The sequence below is a fragment of the Calidris pugnax genome, unplaced genomic scaffold (assembly GCF_001431845.1).
Source record: "Calidris pugnax isolate Ruff unplaced genomic scaffold, ASM143184v1 scaffold27, whole genome shotgun sequence".
NCBI lineage: Eukaryota > Metazoa > Chordata > Aves > Charadriiformes > Scolopacidae > Calidris > Calidris pugnax.
The window spans coordinates 10,454,507-10,475,835 of NW_015090893.1; the positions used below are offsets into that span (position 1 = coordinate 10,454,507).

General features: G+C 51.7%; 1 protein-coding gene across 1 annotated transcript in view; it reads right to left on the reverse strand.

The window, feature by feature from the left end:
• CYFIP2 (cytoplasmic FMR1 interacting protein 2) overlaps window positions 1-21,323 on the reverse strand; it is a 60,056-nt gene extending 38,733 nt beyond the window's left edge. Inside the window, exons 1-10 of the mRNA XM_014948048.1 lie at window positions 21,175-21,323; window positions 14,198-14,338; window positions 11,540-11,629; window positions 11,382-11,459; window positions 8,498-8,599; window positions 7,247-7,428; window positions 6,537-6,633; window positions 5,302-5,430; window positions 4,116-4,220; window positions 935-1,026 (exon numbers count right to left, since the gene is read on the reverse strand). Coding sequence (XP_014803534.1) covers window positions 935-1,026; window positions 4,116-4,220; window positions 5,302-5,430; window positions 6,537-6,633; window positions 7,247-7,428; window positions 8,498-8,599; window positions 11,382-11,459; window positions 11,540-11,629; window positions 14,198-14,314 — 992 coding nt within the window. The 5' untranslated portion in view covers window positions 14,315-14,338; window positions 21,175-21,323. The remainder of the gene's footprint in view (window positions 1-934; window positions 1,027-4,115; window positions 4,221-5,301; window positions 5,431-6,536; window positions 6,634-7,246; window positions 7,429-8,497; window positions 8,600-11,381; window positions 11,460-11,539; window positions 11,630-14,197; window positions 14,339-21,174) is intronic.
• Between the last annotated feature and the right edge of the window lie 6 nt (window positions 21,324-21,329).

Genomic DNA, 21,329 nt, shown 5'->3' on the forward strand with positions numbered 1-21,329 from the left:
TAGATGATCTTAACGGTCCTTTCCAACCTAGATGATTCTATGATTCTATGGTGAAAGCCCAGCTGCCACCAGCAATTCCAGCCAGACACAGCCCAGGTGGTCTTTGCTTATATGTGGGTGCAAATGCCGTTCCGAGGATATCCAAACCTAACACCGATCCTTTTAGCAATAACTGAGCACGATGCAAAGGTACAAAGACACGTGGGGCTTTGCACACACGCCTGGTGTGATGTGAAACAACGCCTGCAAATTCACTTGATGGGAGCAGCAAACTGCCTGTGAACCCAGGCTGGGAAGGACTGCTTTCCACTCCTGAGCACCGCCATTAAAGACTCCATTTCTGCCCTTCTCTCACAACATTTATTAATTTCCATTGAATCTGAGCCCCTAGCTCACCCCCTTCATTCCCACTGCCCTTCTTCACAACACCTGCCTGAGCTAGAGGAGACGCCCTGGCTACTGCAGAGAGGTCCGCTGCCGCCTTCATGCTCTGGAGGATTTTGTCCCTGAGATGAAAAACGTGGATTAAAATCTCTCCAGAGCAGGAACGCGCCGCTCGCACTCACACACCTCGCAAGCACTCCATGGCTGTCCCCCATCCAGGTGCCACCTGCCTTCCCACCCAGTGCCGGCCACCGAGCACCCTCCCAGCCCTTGGGAGGGACAGGCGATGCCCGCTCCCCGCCTGGGCACGGGGGTACGGTTAACATGGAGGTTCTGCACCCACCAGCAGGCAGGGGCTGGCGAGGACAGCTTCCCATGCAGGGACAGGGACAGGGACACGTGCACACAGAGCTGGCACACCAGGACTCACACCTCACAAGGACACACACGGGCACCCGTGCACAGACCTCACGCACGCCGGAGAGTTTGCGGCTCCCACGGCTTTTCGGGACACACACAGAAGCCAAGAGACATTATGGCAGGCACTCACTTGGATTTGTTCTCCTCATAGTGAGCACTGGTCTTAATGTATCTGGCCAGTTCTATCTGCATATCGCCGAATAAAGGAACCACCTGCAGCTGCTGGAAAAGAAAACAAAAGATGGTTGAAACATGGCGGAGAGCGAGCCCGTGGCCCCAGCGCAACACAAGGGACTGTGAAACAGCATCCTGCATCTCTGAAGCTAAGGAAAGTGTCAGGCTGTTTAAAGCAAGGTGCAAACCTGGACCCAGGGTCATTTCACACCTAGGAAGCGACCAAAAATGATCACAGGCTTTTTGTGTGAGGAAAATCACTCCCTGTGAGTGCTCTGGAGCCCAGGACTCGCTGATACCAGGCTGGTTATGGCCAGAATGGTTCAGTGCTGTAAAAGGACAGAGGAAAGGCTCTTTTTACAACAAAAAGAGAGAAGCAGGGCTTATTGCCTCCCACCATAATCCTCCAAGAGAACAGAGGGGTGAAAAGCCAGCATGTTGGCATTTTGGCAGCAAGTTGCCACAGCTCCCTTTGGAGGAGAGCTGTAGGCTGCTGTGCTGCCTGGACTCCCAGGGAGGTGGCATCTTTCCCCAGACTGTACTTTGGCACTGCGGCTGCTAGTGACGTGTCTTACAACTTCTCCAGGAAGAGAAAGACACAGGCAATATAACATGGCTTTACTGGCCCTTTACGTCTCAGGAGGATTTGGATGGGAAATAAATTCAAAGTGCACAGAACGTACCTCAAGCTCAGACAGGTCCCTGCTTCACTAACCTTCCAGCTGCAACCAAAATTCAACCCAGAGCTACCGACATTTCTTCAAGAAAATATGAAGCTCCAACTTCACCCAGCTACAAAAGCCTTGCCTAAAAATTCAGAGAAGATGGTAGCAAATTCCCTGTCCTATTATCACGTTTCTCCTCTCAGTCTGACTTGTGCGGAGGATGTGTAATGCTGTCATCAGGGATTTCCAGTGGCTCTTTCATAAAAGGTTTAAATGAAGGGGTAGTTCATTTTCACGACTCAAATTCCTGGTCAATCCGCTAGAAATTTAATCAGAAGGCAATAAGCAGATGTAGTAACAGGAGTAGTTGGCCTTTTCGTATTGAGATCTGATAGTCTGGAGTGGTACTTAACTGATTAGGTGAGACCACAGCAGATGTTGGAGAAGTGCAAATGGAAAAAAGCTGGAAAGGAGAAAGTTATTCTATTCAACAGAAGATATTTTACCTGTTTCTCTGATGGTTCACAGCCCTTTGCAATGAACAGCAAATCTCTTTGAATGCACCAAGATGACCAAACTCTACAGATTACACTGAGGGCTTGATTTAAACTGAGATTTGGTTGAATTAGCGAAGTTCAACGAGGGAAAACTCGGAAGACTCCGAGGGATGGCATGATAAATCACCTTTGCAGAGCTGCAGTCTGCAGCAGTCTCCCCAGTGACTGGAGGGTATTCAACCACCTCATTATCACCCTGTCCATGAGGTTATGGTGTCTGCCCGTAGTGGAATATGCAGCACTTCAAGCCCTGCTCTCAGAGCTGTCTCCAGGAGGTGATGCAAATTGGGGTAAATAGGCCCCCACTTGCTCAGGGTGAGGATGCAGCAGCTGGTACACCAGCCTTTCATGGAACCAGTTCCCTCCCCTTGCACAGACCCAGCACATCATCTAGAAACCGCAAGTCAGGACAATAATCTGGGAGGCATCTGTCCTGTCACCACAACCGACCTCTTCGCTCAGGCTCCTCAGCAGCTCTCTGGGTAAAGCGGCAGGGAGAATCCACTCTGCTGAAAGAGTGATGGGGAAGAAGTGCCCCCCAAAATCATCATCATCTGATTTTCGCTGATGTGGAGCAAATGTTTGTAACAAAAACTAATCTTTCCATCTCAGGAGAAAGACTAATACAGTGGAGGCAAAAGGACTCTGGAAGGACTGCTGAAGCTCAGTAGACTTAAAAGAAAACTACTTGCTCCATCTGGGAAGTTATTCTGCTATTCTCCTGCTATACTGTAATTCTTTGCTGCCAAAACATTTGTCCCTTGCCAGATCCCACCATGCCTCGTAGACCTGACCTGCCCCAAACCTGAGATACTTCCTAGACCCAGCCTGTGTGCAGAAGCAATGGAAAGGAGGTGCCATTTCCCCCCACAAGTGCTGCAGATGCCCTCTCCATCTGCTGCTACTGGCTGGTGCCTCACACGTACCAGATTTCTGGGGGAAAGCAGACAGGGTTATCCCAAACCTTTCTCGTGCTGAGTGCCCCCAGGGCAATGCAGCCTGGCTTTCAGCTGTGGACCAGCCCAGGGCTGGGGTGGACATGTGCATGGGCAGAGGGAGGCTGCACGGCTGCTTCCCACTCTGTCACTGGGAGCATCCAGTTCTCGTGGGCCTTTCCCCAAAACCTGGATCTCAGATAAGACAAAAATGGTTCATGAAACCACCGGATGAGCCCTTTGAGGAACTGGCTGAGCACCTCCAAGTCCCAGCCAACACAAGCTCCACAAGAAGCTTTTTCTTTCCTACAGGGAGCATGGTTTATACATGAAATAAGACTGCCTGCCACATTGGGTGGCAGGCTGCGTCCCCTGTCCCTCAGCTCAGCAGCTCACTGGAGCAAAGGCGAGTGCAACCATCACCCACACAGACCTCAACAAAAACAGCCAGGCTTGCCAGTGTCTGAAAGCACGGTGCTCCCCAGGGAGGCTGCAAAACCTGCCTCAAAAATGTGCAAAGAGATAGAAGCGATGTCAGTCTGGCACACCGTTCCCTCGCCCACAAAACAGATATCCCACGCGCCGTCACCGTTCGCTGCCCCTTGGCTGGAAGCAACCTCAGAGCTGCTGGCTGCCCAGCAAGGACGTGCAGGGCCCTCAGTGCCCACCAGCTCCAGTGCCAGCAGCGTGGGAGCAGAGCCAGCCCCGGGCATCACTCACACATCCACAGCCCCGCTGGCACCGAGAGCCGGCATCGCTCGTCTCGCTCGTGCTGCAGCTCTGTGCCCACGCACCCTCACAGCAATCCCATCCCTCATCCTTCAGCATAGATAGTTTCTCAACCGTTTGGGGTTTTTTGGACCTGTAAATGATTTTTGCGGTTTGCTTTTTTTTTTTTTGTTGGCAGCACGTGCAATGGTACGGGTCGCTAATTCATCCGTCTGCACTAAACTCCAGCCTCACCCAGTCAGGTCACTGACCTTGAAGAATTTGTCTATTTTGCTAAGGTTGATTCTCTTCTTGGCGTCCAACTTGTAGATGTTGCTGACATTCCCATCCATGAGATACAGGCCAAACCCCATCACCTGGAGAGAACAGAAAGGCCAGGTTTCATTAGCTGGAAGTCAGCAGCACAAGTCAAGACAGTTCTCCATCACTTAACGTAAGAAAAGATCATTTCAGGCTCCTGTACCACCTGACACTCACGAGAAGACTGTATAAAACGTACACACATCTGGAAGATGTACACGGTAGACAGAGGACACATGATGGATTGCTTCTGTTTTCTGTGCAAAAACACATGACACTCACTGCAGTAATTTGTTCCTCCTCTCTCCCACATAACAACAACCCAAAAGGCTTCTCCACCCAAAGGTGAACATTTACTACCAGAGAAAAATTGAAAACATTTATAATATTATCCTGGATTGATTTTTTTCCCCTTTAATTCAGTACTAATCATTACAGATATTCAAACTACCCACATTATCCTTCAAAGAACCTTAGTTGACTCATACTGTGGTAATGAAGTTCTTATGGTAATAGTGACTGCAATCACTCTAATAACTGACTTACAATAAGGACAAATATACAAAACAGGCAGATACTTTGTTCATCTTGAGGGCTCTTTAGAACCAACCCTAGAAGGATCTGCGTCTGCAGGGAATTACTGTTGGGAATGTTCACATGGGAATATGGGAGAAGGCCAGAAAGGACAGCAGAGAAATGATGGGAGAAGGTCCAAGTTACAGCAGGAACAGAGGCAGCTCATGGCACTGCCCGACAGAGAGGACATTTCAGTGCATTGGGATGGGAAATCTCTGACCCATGGCAACAAGCAATCTGTTCAGTTACAAAGAAGAGGTGAAAGAGGAGAAAATGGGAGGATTGAGGTATTGCAGCAGATGACACAAAGTAACAGAGACCAGAAGGGAAACAGGAAAGGAGGAAGGCAGCTTTGCTGCTGCACATGGAGAACCTTCCCATCTTATAGCAACTCCTGTCTAAAGGATGCTGACCCTGCAGAGAAGGGATACATGCCAACCCAAAGCAGGAAAAAATAAAGAAAATAAAGATAAACATTGTCCCAGGAAGGAATTTCATTTTACTGAAAAAAAAAGTGAAACTACACAAGCACCCAGCCCAATAAGCACGGCTGAGTCTCACCTTTAAGAGCATGTGCTTCTCACTGGGCGTGAGATACATCTTGTTTTCATAGTAATCCACACAGATGTTGACAATATCAGCCAGCAATTCTTCATAGCCAGGGATAACCTCTAGTTGTTGGTGCAGACACTGAAACAGCAACAGGAGCCACATTATCCACATGGACAGAGGAACAGCAGGAACCAGTGGAGAAACATATTTGAAGGATTAAGAGTAGAATGATAAGAGGTTTCTCCAAACCTCATCTGTGTGCTTTCCTTAAGTTACAGACAGCAGATTGACCTCATGGTATCATGGGTAAGGAACAACCTTCCTTCTGCAGGACAGCTCTCCCCTTCAGACTTATCACAACAGCCAAATGTCAGATGGTGAGATGCAAAGAAAGATGCCCCAGAAGCAGACTTTCTGACTCTCTCTTGTCTCTGAGCAATGTTATACCTAATTAGCAGAAGCTTCTAGAGCCTGTGGAGTGTGGAGGGCCCTGGGTCTGATCTGCAGTCCCCATGCAGTCACAGAGGTGGACTGGATGGATGTACTGGGGAAAATGGGAAGAATTTTGGGCTGAGAACCCTCCCGAGAGCTCTTCTTCCATCTTTTAAACCTTAATCCTTATCTTGACATAAAGAGACCTTCAAAGCCACCCAGGGTAACTCCTGAGAAGGAGATATGGATAGAATTATACAGCCTGACCCCAAAATCAGCAGAGTCGATGGCAAGGACCCAACAAACATGCCATAGGCCAGTCTGAAGCACTCTCAGCCCTGGCGAGATCATTGCCTTTCTCCACCCACAGAAAGGTTAACAGGTTCAGAGGAAAAAGGACCTGCCTGTGTGATGCGGTTGTGGTTTGCCAGGAACATGGAGAGGTTCTGAGACTCCTGGATGGACTGGGGGTCTGCCATCTTGCGCAGAAACTGGGCAGCTCTGGAAGGGAGAAATCCAACATCACCAAGGATCACTCACCCAGCGTGAGGCTCTCGCCACCCATCTTCCCTGTTGCACCTGCAGCTGCAACACAGCAGCCCCACAGCCCCCCTGCAGCACAGCTCCGCTCCCTCCTTCTTTTACCAAGAGGGAACCGAAACACAGCGGGGCTCACAGATTTGCCTAAACTCACAAAGAGCCTACAACAGCACAGAAACCCAGCCTCCAGCCTCCTGATGTCCACCCTGGCGAGATCATTGCCTCTCTCTACCCACAGAAAGGTTAACAGGTTCAGAGGAAAAAGGACCTGCCTGTGTGATGCGGTTGTGGTTTGCCAGGAACATGGAGAGGTTCTGAGACTCCTGGATGGACTGGGGGTCTGCCATCTTGCGCAGAAACTGGGCAGCTCTGGAAGGGAGAAATCCAACATCACCAAGGATCACTCACCCAGCGTGAGGCTCTCGCCACCCATCTTCCCTGTTGCACCTGCAGCTGCAACGCAGCAGCCCCACAGCCCCCCTGTAGCACAGCTCCACTCCCTCCTCCTTTTACCAAGAGGGAACCGAAACACAGCAGGGCTCAGAGATTTGCCTAAACTCACAAAGAGCCTACGACAGCACAGAAACCCAACCTCCAGCCTCCTGATGTCCACCTGACCTCACTACTAGGCAGAGCAGGTTCTCCCTTGCAGGCCAGGCACTGTCCACAGCAGCCCCACAGCCCCCCTGCAGCACAGCTCCGCTCCCTCCTTCTTTTACCAAGAGGGAACCGAAACACAGCGGGGCTCACAGATTTGCCTAAACTCACAAAGAGCCTACAACAGCACAGAAACCCAGCCTCCAGCCTCCTGATGTCCACCTGACCTCACCGCTGGGCAGACCAGGTTCTCCCTTGCAGGCCAGGCACTGTCCCCGCTCCCGCTGCTTCGCCCCCTCTCACCTTTTGCGCTGGGCAGACCAGGTTCTCCCTTGCAGGCCAGGCACTGTCCCATCCCCACTCCCGCTGCTTCGCCCCCTCTCACCTTTTGTAGGCGGAGTGGTCATTTTTGACACTGCACTTCATGTTCTTCAGCTCATCCAGGACGGCAAACATGTTAATGAACTTGCCCAACGTGAGGAGATAGGCCTCTGAGACAAAGTCCTTCCTCCGCTCAGCGTGGCACAGGCGCTTCACCTCGCTGCAGAACCGCTCGATGGCCTTGCGCTGGAAGGCAGTGGGACAGGGTCATAGAATCAATCATCTAGGTTGGAAGGGACCTTCAAGATCATCTAGTCCAACCATCATCTCAGCAGCAATTCATGTGGTCACCATGCCACTGATGGGACCCTTCTCCACCCACCCACCACCTCTTTCCTTTAGCAAAAGCATTTTTTCTGCTGGGGATGGAGGCTCCAGGGTTCCTCTCTGCTGTCACCATGAAATGAAGCAGCATTGCAAACCTCTGCAGACACACATCTTCAGTGCTGGAGAGGAGGAGAGGGGCTCGAACCCTCTGTTTGTGCCTGCACTGAGCGTGGCATGTTCTATAAAATCAGGCTTCAGTTTTTTGGGTGGGGCATAAGGACCTGACAGGACACAAAACCTAAGCACACTAGAGAAACCCATCTGCAGGTAGTTATAAATGCAGGCAGTGATGAGGAGAGGTCCCTGGTGCCCACAGCAGCTCTGTGTTTGCCACGTGGTCATTGCTGTGTCAGGATCTAAGCACGCTATTTTGTAAGTGCCTCAAGCATAGCAACTGCTAAATTTAATCTCTGGTGTTCTTTGCCAGATGACTCCCGAGTTTAGGGGGCGGTGAGCCCATCCCTATTCCTGCTGGCACAGCAGGAGGATGTCCAGCTGCGTGGCTGCATCCACCCCTGGGCACCAGCTGCACCTCCAGCCCTCAGCTTTTCCTGGCTTTGCTTCAGAGGAAAGAGCAGAAGAGCAAGTTGAGCTGGCTCTGGTGGAGACACAGCTCTTTACATCCACAGAAAAACAGGAAAACAGGAGCCTGTGCCACCCATAGGGGGGCTCTCATCCTCCATGAACTTCAAGAGCTGTGGTGTGCTCATTCCCAACCTGTGTACAAGATTTTGGGGCTCAACAAGGGGGACACGGCAAAGATTTTGCTTTGGACAGGTCTCAGGTATCTGCTGGTGGCTGCAAGGACCTACAAGAGGGCTCAGGGGCTCTTCAGGCTGTCCTGGCAGGCAAGGACAGCACAGCCTTGCTTAGTATAAATTAACACCAAAGTTATAAATTATTTTTGCCTCCTTCCATGACCACTTACTTGAAAATACATGAACTTCATAAGCTTGGTAACTTCTGGCTCCAGGACTTCCACCGTCTTCTCATAAATCTCCACGCGGTTTGGCTGTTCATTACATTTCACCTGTGTCACAAAGACAGATCATCCTCATCAGCTTCAAAGTTTCTAACACGGCTGTGGACTGCAGCAGCCACCATCTTCTGCTTGTTTCACAGTGAATCCTGTCCCCATCTGAGGACAATGGAGGGACCCAAGAGGGAGCTTGGTTTCAAGGCAATAGGTAGCACCAGAAGGGGCTATTTCTCAGATGTGAAATTCTCTCCATGCATTATAAATAGGCACAATCTTGACTCTGAGAAATAAAAGTCTTCTCATGCATTTGTCTGGGATAGAACATATGCAATACAGAGTCTGGACTTGCTGTACAACGTGGGAATGTTATACCATAAAGCTGTCTGAGACTGTGTTGCAAAGTCCCATGGCCACACGAGGCTACAGGCTATGGCTCTGTTTTAGCCTCACTGAAATGATTCTGGTTCTGTCAAAGCCCCATTAAAAATCCCTGGACTTGTATGTGGCTAGCAGCAGTGAAGTGAGTCACCTTCACTGGAATCCTAGGAAGCTAAACTTAAGGACTTGTTCAGTTGTCATCCATGTCATTTCTAAACAGTTACTTGGAGTCACTACCAAACTTTTAGGGAAAACCCCAGCTGCTGTCCTACTCTGGTTTTGTTTCCAGTTGTTGCTAACACAGGGCTGTGACGGGGCTGACAGCTCTGGTGCAAATATAGTAGCCCAGCAGCTGATCCACAGGGCGTGAGGGGACAAATCAGCCGGGTTTACGTGGGGGAAGATGAAAAAGTAGCTTTGCCCTTTCTGCAGTGGGGAATCTAATGTCCCTGCCATGGTGTTTCATGCTGCAGCCAGGCGATATTGATGGCCACAATGATGCAGCTCGGAGTAGGAAAGAGTGTGTGCACATTTGGGTGTAGGCTCTGTTCTTCACCTGTCAAACCGTGGTCCCAGAGGTAGGAAAGGGAGGTGTACATGGCTGAGGGACTGAGAACAGGACTTTCCCAGCCATAGCCATGTGCCCCACAGCAAACCACAGGGGTCATCGCAAGATCAAATCTGGTGCATCTGTAAATGAACCCTCTGCTGTGGTGTTGTCTGGTCCCTCTGTCACACACAGCACTGCCTGCAGCCCCCGGGGGGAGGATGGGGCAGAGAGCAGGGACCCCACAAGCTGTGCACAAACGTCACGGGGTTGACCAGGGTGGGAGGACACTATAACATCAAAATAGATGATCTGTAGCGCTGTCCTGCCATCAGCTCAGCCATGGCCTGCCTTCTGTTAGCACAGCCAGGAGAGGCAACAGCAGCACAGCATGAAATATAAATGGGAGATAAGCAAATATCCAATCAGCAGCAGAAACATCCCCATGGCTGGGTCTCATGAGACCATCAGCAGAGCATAACCCGAGGGGAACTGAGGTTTGACCTTTCCTGGGGAATTACAACCATGGGCATTGTCAGCCATGTGGAAATATTTTTTCCTGGCTCCATGGAAGCGCTGCAAACCCTTTTATCTGTAGGGTTAATGGAATTGCTCTGCACCCGCCCCGACACTTTGTCAGTCGGCAATTCTGCAGTGATCCAGCACGCGTTCAAATTGCAGAAGACAAGCTCCGAGCTGGAGCCTGAATCATGATCACTGGGCCACGTGGGCAACCTTACTCATGCCTGTAGGTGTGTTTTCAGGATGAAGCCACTAAAATTCAGGCTAAAGAGAGAAGGGCTAGAAAACAGTTGAAGGAGAACAAACAGTAGAGGAGGAGAATGATTAAATGTCGGGGTAGATCAGGACCTTCAGGTGTATCAGCAGCAAAAAAGGGCATTTGGGGAAACGTTTCTGGCATATCGAAGTGCTCCTTCATGCATCCTCACAGAACACCTACAATTCTGGGGCTCCTGAGGGAGCAGAGAGAGTACCCCAGAGTCTGGGCAGCAGTTTAGGATGCTGAAACCTGCCCCAGCTGCCTGATCAGCTCTGTGCAAGCGAGGGAAAGCCTGAGTCTGCCACATCTTGGGAGGACCCACTGTTTTCATCCCAGGCTGCCTGGGCTCCCTTCTTCACACAACGCAGGAGTCCCACTCAACATTGGAGCAATTTTTAACTGAAGCTGAAGTTCCCAATGCCATGTAATGGTACGATACCATACAATGGTATCAGGAAAGTGTGATATAAACCAGATCTGATGATTTTGCTCTCAACTTCCGAAAACTAACTGCCTTTGCCTGAAGCAAACTCCATCTCCCCACAACGTGACAGAGAAAAATACTCAAATGGTGCACCAGGGAGGAAATAACCACACTGTTTTAATTAAAGAAAAAGGCTACCTTTTCTCCAGACCAAGAAGTGGATGAAGACCCAAATGAGAAAACACAGCACTATCCCAAGTGCCACGCTGGACCAGAGCGGTGGTGAGCTCAGCCCTGTTGGCAGCTGTAGGACAAACAAGCTGGTCCTGCAGGGCTCATGAAACCAGGAAATGTATAGAAGGCAGTCGGCTTGTGGCAAGTGTGGCTGAGCTCAGAGGCACTGCCAGGACGTGTCAGGGATGGAGCTTTCATCTACACGAGAGTGCAGAGCAGATGCCTTTTACTGGGGTGGCAATATAGATCTGCTTCTGAAATGGCTACCAGCTGCTGAGATCAGTGGTTGAGATTTTGGTGGGGAGAGGACAATTTGAAGAGTCAGTTATCTCCCTTTTCAACCCTGCTATCTGCTTCAGTCTTCTCTGTTCTTTTTTGTGTTTCTGCCTTCAGTTCAAACTAACCCACGCTGAAGACAAAACCAACTAGGTGCTTTGGGAACATCCCTGCCTGGGAAGGGCTTGAGTACCTGGGGGATGGCTCGTGAGCAGCTCCTCCATGTGTAAAGCATCACGGCGTACTCGTGGCCTTCTTCCAGCATTTCATTCTGAAAGACAGAGAGGTGTTGCTGGGGCAGGGCACGCACCGAAGGCTCGGCATCGCTGGGGCAGCGCCCGGGGGACTCACCATGCTGGAGTGCACCGTCGCCTGCTCGATGTACCTGGCAATGCCGGTCACAAAGGCATTTCTGTCTTCAAAGTTTGTGTCAAAATTAGCCTATGGGTAAAATGGAGAGATGGGGATTAAAATACAGCTTGTGGCTTGCTCACCTGAAACAGTCCAGCAAGGGATGTGTTGGAAAAAGGCAGAATCAGGAGGGTTCCTGGGGCAGGGGAGCAGCTTATGAATGATTTGAGGTGCTGCACCGCTAGGTCTGAAGTCAATTCATGCATGCGGCCTGAGATGCTTCTGAATCACACATGTTCCTTAGAGGAAATCCTGCCGATTTTATGTGTGAAAATATGGCAATCAAGACCGACAAACACTTGTAAAATCAAGCCAGACCAGGTGGGGATCAGTTACAGGGAATTGCAGCCACACCAGAGAGCAAACCTCCAGCAATTATTCTAAGGATTTTAGCTTGGTAACTCAAAGACAGATGTGGCCTCATTAATGTCTGTTTGTGCCCTGGCTGCTAGGGGAAGACCACATCCTGTCAGCAGGAATTGCAAAAAATAAACACACAGAAAGGGCAGGGAACGAGATGTCTGGAAAACATAAATATGAAAGTCAGCACTCATCCAGGCCCTATTATGAGCGCTAGGGTTGCTCTTGCATGCAGATGCTTTGGGATCACCAGTTGTTTTGGAAGTTGAGCTACTGCTTTGGGTTGGGACAGGGGAGCTGGGAAGCGCAGAGCAGGGCAGGGGATGAAAAAGCAGCTCCTGGGCCTCTCCACGCCGAGTGCTCCTTCACACGCTCCGTGCTCGGGCAATTTCCTCCGCCGAGGCTGGCTGATGGTATCTGCTGGAGGGTGAACAGAAGTCCCAGGCACCCAGAGCTGCTCCTGGCAGTGACATTAGTATTGTAGCGACCGTGTTCACCTCAATAACTGATTTCCTGAGTAGTGAAGCCAGGAGCACAGAGCTGTGGCCACAGGGGCTACTCTTGGTGCCTCTGGGACATCGCACGTGACTAAATGTGACAACAAAAGCTGAGGCTGCATATGCATTTCTGGCTAGCAGGGGAGAGGGCTACATACGAAGCAAGTATGGTGAGGAAATAGGCTTGGCCAATATCTCCAGATCCAGTTTAGAGGAGGTTTTTAGGCCCAGCTGTGTGCACACACTCGTGGCCGTGAAAGGAGGCTGTGCCATAGGGCTGGACCCCGAGCCCCTCGCGGGACACGAGCCAGCAAAGAGTAAAAATGATTTAAAGAGGAGATAAGCAAAAACGATATCAAGATTTTCCAGGGAGAGCTGAAATGTGAGCTGCCCAGAACTGCCTTTGGGCCCGATAACCCATAGAGATACCAGTGCTACTGAAGGAGCCCGCAGCCTGACCTGCTGAAAGAGATACTGTAATTTCAGACCCCTGGGTAGATGGGAGGGCAATCACTGCGCGGGTGTATTTATACACTGCCGTGGGCAAATCATGAATTCAGGAGCAGCAGGATAGGGAAAGTAACCCCACGTTATATTTAACCCTGGGTGTGTGCTGCGGGGCAGGGTGTGGGGTGGTGGCCCAGCAGCCGAGCGAGGCATCCCACCGCGGATGCAAAAAAAAATAAAGCAGGAGGCTGAGCCATGCCCTGGGCTCCTGCCAAGCCATCGTAGCCACTGCCCTCCCTTCGCCCGCCATCGGCTCCCCCGACCGGCAGCCCCAGCTGTGCCGGCGGCACAGAGGACACGAGCCAGCAAAGAGTAAAAATGATTTAAAGAGGAGATAAGCAAAAACGATATCAAGATTTTCCAGGGAGAGCTGAAATGTGAGCTGCCCAGAACTGCCTTTGGGCCCGATAACCCATAGAGATACCAGTGCTACTGAAGGAGCCCGCAGCCTGACCTGCTGAAAGAGATACTGTAATTTCAGACCCCTGGGTAGATGGGAGGGCAATCACTGCGCGGGTGTATTTATACACTGCCGTGGGCAAATCGTGAATTCAGGAGCAGCAGGATAGGGAAAGTAACCCCACGTTATATTTAACCCTGGGTGTGTGCTGCGGGGCAGGGTGTGGGGTGGTGGCCCAGCAGCCGAGCGAGGCATCCCACCGCAGATGCTAAAGAAAAAAAGCAGGAGGCTGAGCCTTGCCCTGGGCTCCTGCCAAGCTCTGCTGGGCCAGCGCCGCTGCAGCTGCAGCTGCAGTTCTTCAAGGCAGAGAAGCCATCGTAGCCACTGCCCTCCCTTCGCCCGCCATCGGCTCCCCCGACCGGCAGCCCCAGCTGTGCCGGCGGCACAGACTGGCCAAAGCCGGGCAGAACCTCTGATTTTGACCTACTTAGACGCGTGCGCTGCCATAAAAAGGAAGCACAGGAACATGTGCGTCATAAAACATCGCTGAGAACTTTCTGCTCTTATCACAAGTCTTATCTCCTGCTTCTTTCCCGTTTATACTCTCTAGTCCTCATTTTTCGACTTCACCACGTCTTGCTCAGCCTTAAAAATCCCCTTCACCAATCTCCTTTTAAAACCCTTTGGGAACAGATTTGTGGTTAGATCTGTTCTGAACACAGGGTGAGCCCAGGATGTTTTCAGCTAGTTCTCACAGCACCGTGTGCCCCTGTGCTTTGCACGAGCTGCTGGAACAGCCCTCCCTGCCCCACCGCCTCTGGGAGCTGGAGGTACCTGGTACATGATGGAGGATGGAGGCGGTTCGATGCATGGCTGCTGGTCTGGCAGAGGCAGCTCCTCCAGCAAGTCCACGTTGGACAAGGCATCCTCTAGCGTGACATGGGTGGTCATGGTTCCGGATGTTCAGTTGCTGCGCTAAATCCAAAGGAAAAGAGAGGGTGATAGACAGACAGACAGCCAGCAGCCAGAAGACAGAGTGGGAGAGCACCAAAGGACAAAACCAGAACCACGACTGGCTGGTACTGCAGGAGACACGATCCCGGTTTATCTCGTTTTCTTTTTCTTGTGTATTCAACCTACATCTCTATGTCATCTCTCCTCCTGTGATTCAGCAGCAGAGTAGGAAAGCAGAATAAGAGGAACACAACTACCCACCCATGCCCTTCTCTGCTTAACTCTATGCAAAACTGCTTGAGACAGAGCACAGCTGGGTGCTGCAGTGCAGCTTTGGCAGCCCCAAGTGAAAGCGTGTGCTCCGAAATGCAAAGCGGCGCCGTCGAAAATATCTCTTGAAAGAGCCTGATTAGAAAAGTATGGCCGATGCTGACACTCGTGTGTCCTCCTTCTCACACACATGAACGGCGCTGGGAACTGTAAACAACAAACTGCCTTCTCAAAGGTGAACCGGAAAGGATGGAGTGCTGCGCAGGCAGGCTGGGGCACTGCAAGCAGCAAAAGAAGAAGTTGCTGCTAAAAATGTTTTCCCCTTGTTTTTATCACATACTTGGTGTCCCCTGCCCAGTCCGTGGAGCTGCCAACGGTGCCAGCTGCATGCAAAATGAAAAGCAAAGGGAAAGGTTTCTGAAAACTCACTGGCACTTACCCTAATGGGAACCTCAGGACAAACCTCTGTGTCTCTTTATCCCCTTTGCCGTAAGAGCACAAGCGTGGAGGGAGGGCTGCTGTCACCCAGGCTGAGCGCTTGGATAATCACAGCCACAGGGCTTCCCCAGTTAATACCTAATCCATGTGCAATAGCTGTGGCTGACCTAGAGCTCGTGTCTCCTAGAAAAACACCCCACTGTATTTAAACATTTCCAGAGAGAGAACTCGCTTTAAAGATTGACATGTCATTCGATTAGCAAATCGTGCTCCCCGCCCTCCGTGCTTTTTTCCCCACTCAGAGCCTGTCTAGTTTCAAATGTGAGCCATGAAGTTTTATTGCTCTATTCTGCAAGACAGCAGAGCTTGCTATTATCAAAGTTCCCACCAAGACACTCACAGTTTTCAATAAAACACCCCACAACCTTCGCTTTGGCTCAGGCGAGCAGACTGAGCTCTTGGCCTGCCTTGTTCCAGAGCATGTTTTCCAATCCTTTAATCATCTCTTTGGCTTTTCTCTAAGCTTGATCCAATTTTACAACTTTTTAGCTGAAGTGCGGACACCGTAGCAGGACACGGGGCTCCAGCAGTGTCTGCACAAGCGCCAGATACAACAGCAACGCAGGCTCCCTCCTTGTGTACAATCCCATCAGTTCCTTTGGTCACAAGAGCAGCTCCACAGGCGCTCATACTCAGCAGATTATCTGCTACAAATCCCTTAGGTCCTTTTTTTTTTTTAATTGAGTCACTGTTTCCAAGAATAAAAGTTTGCTTTGCCAGCACAGGGAACATAGAAGGACAATGGCTTTGGGATATCCATAGATAGACACACATGCACCCAGCAAGGACCATGGCCAAGGGGGATGCACACTGTGTGCAGTCCTAAGGTGACTTCATGTTGGTGATGAGGGTGCCTCTTGTCATCATCGCTGCCTGCACATGAGTTGGAAGAACATGTATGAGCCTGGCAAAACCCATTCCACCTCCGTAAATGCTTCCCCAAGGTATCAGGCAGCTGAGAAACAGGCCTGGTTATACCTGCACCATGAAACAAGTGCCTGGAGAAAAAAAAATAAATCTCAAGCAGCCTTTTCCCTGTACACTCCAATTTCATTCTGTTAACATTCACCCCTCTCTGTTAAAATCGTTTCCTGTTACAAATTGTAGTAACTGTCAAAACCAGATATTTACATCCCGTCATGCCGCAGGCAGAAGCAGCTTCCTCCCTGCCCTGTGAGCGCCCAGGGCTGCTCCGTGCCCCGTGAGCAGCTTGACTTGCCCAGCCCCATGGACCTCCTCTGGTGCCCACCGCTCTCCACCACCATCCTCCACTGCCTCCACACCCTCCTCTGGGTTCCCAGAACAGCAGCCCCGACACTCACACACACTTCATTACCTACTTCAGTCTTGGGAAGACAAAAAGCTTCCATTTTATAGCTCTGAGGGCTGTGGCTGTTTATTTGGGTATATTTGGGCTGTTCACTAATTTCTCATTTTTCTCAAAGTCCAATCCTAAAGCCATTTGTGCAAGGTGTTGGCAGTTTGCTATAATCAAAGACGCTTCCCCAATAATCCTGTGACACCCAAAGAGCTCGGCAACTCAAGGGCCAAAATTATTGCTGCTGTCTGGGCCATACCAGGAGATACGGTCCCTATGACGGTGTCAGGACAGTGCACAAACCTGCAAGACTAAGCCAGTCCTTGCCCTAAAGATCTTGCACTCAAATAGAGGAAGAGAGGCAGCGTGTAGAAACACATGAACAGAAAAGGAAGCATCAAACCAAGTGGTGCAATCGCCGTCGGCCCACCCTGTGCTCTGCCATGGCTGAGCAGAGCGCAAGAGTCTGGATGCAGATAGAAAAACTACACAGACCTGGTGGGTTCAACAGATGAGTCTTTTATGGCAACTCTGAATTTCCATTCTAAGCTTTCTTAAGCCCAAAAGCAAAACCAAGATATGCTACGGGGAAAAGTGTGGTCTGCCAGGACTTCCCCTGAGTCTCATGCCCGCGGCACTCTTGTCACAGACAGCAACCTCGCAGCCGGAGCGTATCACGGAGAGGCTACTGGTCCAGGGCCAGCATATCTGGATCATCACCCCAGATCATTCACAGAGGATCAGCCCCAAGCAATCCCCCATCTGCCTGTGCCATTACCTCTCGCTTGCTCCTTGGGGTGACTGTGGGGCTGGTGGGGACCCTGTTCTTGGTTGGGGACCACCGCCAGAGCCCAGAGGGGCTGCGCACTGGTACCAAGGCTGGGGAAGGCTCTGAAGGCATCAGCGATAGCTTGGCCCGGTTCATGGGGCGTTGTATGGTGTCTCCCCACCACGGGGGCTGCCCGGCAGAGCCGGAAGGGGAAGTCCCACTGCCACAGACTCACACCGCCCTCCCTCACCTTCCTGCAAGAAGGTTTCTAGTACAAACGTGCTGGGGCTGCCCTGGAAAATCCAGCTTCTTCCCCTCGGTCCAGCGATGAAGGGGGCAGCCATCAGGTAATGTGGCGGCAACCAAGCAGCTCCAGCCCAGGGAAGATGGGGATCCCCGGGGACATTCATCAAAAGGTCCTCCTTAAGCCTTAACCACCATCCACCACCCAGGCCTCAGGGCAGGGGCGGCTGTGCTGGGAAGAGGAGAGTCAGCCCACGGTGGTGGTTTGCTGACAGCACTTTGGCAGATGTGGCTGTGGGGCTGGGGGCCACATCGCCCCAGAAGCAGCGCAGCACCCTGCCCAGGAATGAGGGTTTTTTGCTGCCATAACACGTGCACGGCGGGGTGAGGCTTTCCCTCACACACAGGAAACATATCCTGCCTGCCTGGACTCGAACGCAGCCACGCAGGCTGCTGGGAGCCATCTCACAAAACTACTTGCTTCTCCATATCCCACCGCTGGTCGGAGAGGCCAAAGTCCCACCGGTCCTACGTGTTTTGGCAAAACTGAACATGAGCCTGGCAGGAGCCAACCCCACCCCAGTGAAACCTCAGAGAAGGATGCAGCCACTGGGCTGATTACCTCTTCTAACGAGCGCCGGTGCTAAGGAGTACAGTGCTGCCCACACTTTCTGCCCATCTGCTGCAGAAACTTCCTCTCCCCATCCCACAACTCAATCGCAACCCCACCTTCTAAAGTAAGTCATCTCTTACACCTTCTAAAGCCAAACGACCACACCAAGGCAACGGGGCTCCCAGACATGGCAGGGAGCTGGCCATGAGGGGTCCACACACAGGGCACAGTCCCACCACCCCAAAGCAGGTATTAAGAGTTCCCAACATGATGACCCTGAGGCAGCATCCTGGGGGCCAGATTTGACGGACAGCATAGGAAGGCTTTGAGAAGGAGCGAGGATGGACATCCCAGATGTCTGAACTTGCAGGGCAGGTCCTACCTTCCCCACCAGAATGCTTGCCCAGAAGTATCAGTGCAATATCATTCCCTTCGCAGCGAAAAGGAACAGAGACATCTTTATTGTTAGAGCAAGTTGGGGGAACAAAGGAAGACTCTTAGAAGCGCATCCATAATGAGTATGTTGGATGCACGTGCGCTGGGCTTCGAAGCTGCACAGCTGAGAGCGCTGGGGAAGTGGCACGGGCTGTTTCAGTCTCTCAGCTCACCTGCTCCTACAGCAGACATTCACGCTGGAGCTGCAGTAGCTACTAAGAGTGGGAAAGGAGGCAAGAAAAAATAGGAATTGCCCAAAAGATTGGCAGTAAGACATGGTCCAAGCTCTGCAAGCCTGGGGTGAGACGAGCAGCAAGATGACTTTTGCTGGAGAAATGGCAACGTGGAGAGGGAAGACAAACTTCTTCTGGTCACCTCCTGAGGATCTGGGATTCTTCTCCAGCTCTAATGCTCAGTCCCTGGGCAACCTCAGAAAGTCACTTCTTTTGCTCCTGTGATAATGCTTCTCCCTCTTACTCCAAAATAGCATCTAACCTGTGGTCAGGAACCATCCTGGCCCAACAAGTACCCCAGCAGACTGATGTCTTGGATGCATAAACACAGAGCACTTCTGGTACCTGCTGCTTCACAGCAAGAGGAGGATAAATGCTTCTGGCCATCAGTGTATTTTTAGTCAAGAAGAATAACTTCAGATTGCAGAAGCTTAGTTTGACCCTTGCCTAAAATGCGTGGGATTAAAGTCTCCTGGTTTTTAGCATGCATGTCATCAACCCCTTCTCATATGCTGTAAGAATTATTTGTAGCTGTAACCCCCACCACAGTCAGGAGGTTCTTTGCAGGAACAAATAAACACAGCCAGGATAGCGAGGCTGGCAGAGCTGGGCTCTTGCTCTACACACACACAGATGTTAATAACCATGAAATTACCCTTCCTATTAAAAAAAGGAAGCCAAACTGCATAAATCCTGAAGCTGGTTTTCTGTATCTCCACTCTGCATTTTCTGCCATTCCATTAGGGCTGATGTTCCAGACATTTACACTGCCTCTGTCTCAGCAACACAATTATTTTGGAATTTATTTCTTTTAGAATAACTTCATCATATTTTTTTTTCTGGTGCCAAAGAGGGCCAAGGAATGAGGCAGGTCCAGGAAACTACATCTCCAATATAGTTGAGAAATTTAAAGCAAGTTTTCAAGCAACCCCATTGCTAACAGTTAAAGCGCTTCTTGGGAAATGAAACCAGTATTGTCAATAGTTGGACAATTATTGATCTTTCAAAACTGATCTTCCTGTTTTTCATGAACAGATGATAACTGTGTGTTAATAAAAGTATTATCATGAAATCAGCATAGTCTGATTTGCTCAACCCTGGTCAGAAAAATCAAAGGTTTTTTTCCATACCCCCCAGGTTTTATTAATAATAATTAACTGTACAGAGAAAAGAATTATCCTTTGCAAGGAATTATCCTCAAATTATACATCTGTGACAGACACCAAAATACCAGGCTGGTCAGTGACTCAGTGATTAACCTCAGACAACCGTCATCATGCAAAAGATGCTTTTTCTTTCGGTATCCGTGCAGGGCAGGAGGGGGACAGAGGGTTTAGCGACTTGGCCTAATTCTAAGAGATCTTTGTCATCAACCTCCCCCAGTCAGGAACCCCCCGTGGAAAGCAGCAGATGGCGAAGGGGACAAGCTCTGCTGCTGGCTGTGTCCCCTGACTGCACACACAACCCTCACCCTTCCCCCTTCTCCAAAACAACCCTGAGCAGGCAGAGAGAGAGGGTTTTTTAAGTCTGTGTCGCTTTTTCTTCTCCTCATTCCTTCCCGGCCCTTCCAACCTACGGGAATTTCCTGCAGAATCCATCCATCCATCCATCCATCCATCCATCCATCCCCAGGTGGGATGCGGCTGGCACCAGGCAATTCCAGCCTCCTCGGGTGGAAAGTTCAATACAAAGAAAGGCTCCGCGGGGCGCACCTTCCTCCCGAACGGGCTCTTACAGGGGAAACCCGGCGGTTTGGGAAAGGGAAAGGTTTCTCCCGGCTTCAGAGCGCGAATCTGCGGGCGCCATCGCTGCCAACCCCGGCTCACACCCCGTCGCTTCCTCCTTCCCCTTCCTCCCCCGGGGACACCCTATTTTCACGCCACGGGTGATCCCGGCGCCGGTCGGAAGCCCCCACCGGGACCATCTTCAGCCCCCGGCCCGGCCTGCGGCTCCTCCATCCCCTCCATCCCCCCTTCCTCCCTGCGCCCACCATCGCCCCGACCCCGGCTGGGGGTAGCGCTGCCGCCGCTGCCCGCGGTGGGGCCTGCAACGCCCGGGGCTCGGCCCTTTCCCCCCCCCAGCAGCCGTTCTGGGGGTGCGGAGCCGGGATGCGGCGGCGGAGAGTGGGGGGGGGCGAGAAGGAAGAAGGGGATTTGCGCTATATCCCCCCCACCCCCGGCGCCTTGCGGGGAGGCTGAATGCCGCAGGTAGCTCTAGGCATTGTGGGATACATCCCCGCACATCCCGGCCCAACCGGGCCTCCCGCCCTCCCGCTACCCGGGGGCGGCGGCACCTGCCCCGCCGTTGCCCCCCGCATCCCCCTCCGAGCCCGCCCGGGGATGGGGGAGGGACGGACGGACGGACACACGACCGCGGGGGGGGTGGGAGAGAGCTCCGCGCAGCCCGGGGGATGGGGGAGAAGGGAAGGGGTGAGGCCGCGCAGCCCCCGCGCAGCCTCCGCGCCCCCGCCCCGCTCACCTGGCGCTCGGCGGGCTAGCGATGCTCCGGTCCGCTCCTCTCCGCGGATGCTCCGCGCCGCCCGCACAAAGGGAGCAGGAAATGGCTGCAGCAAGTGCACTTCCGCGGCTCTCCGCCGGCCCCTCCGCACCATCCGCGGCGGCAACGGCAGCGGC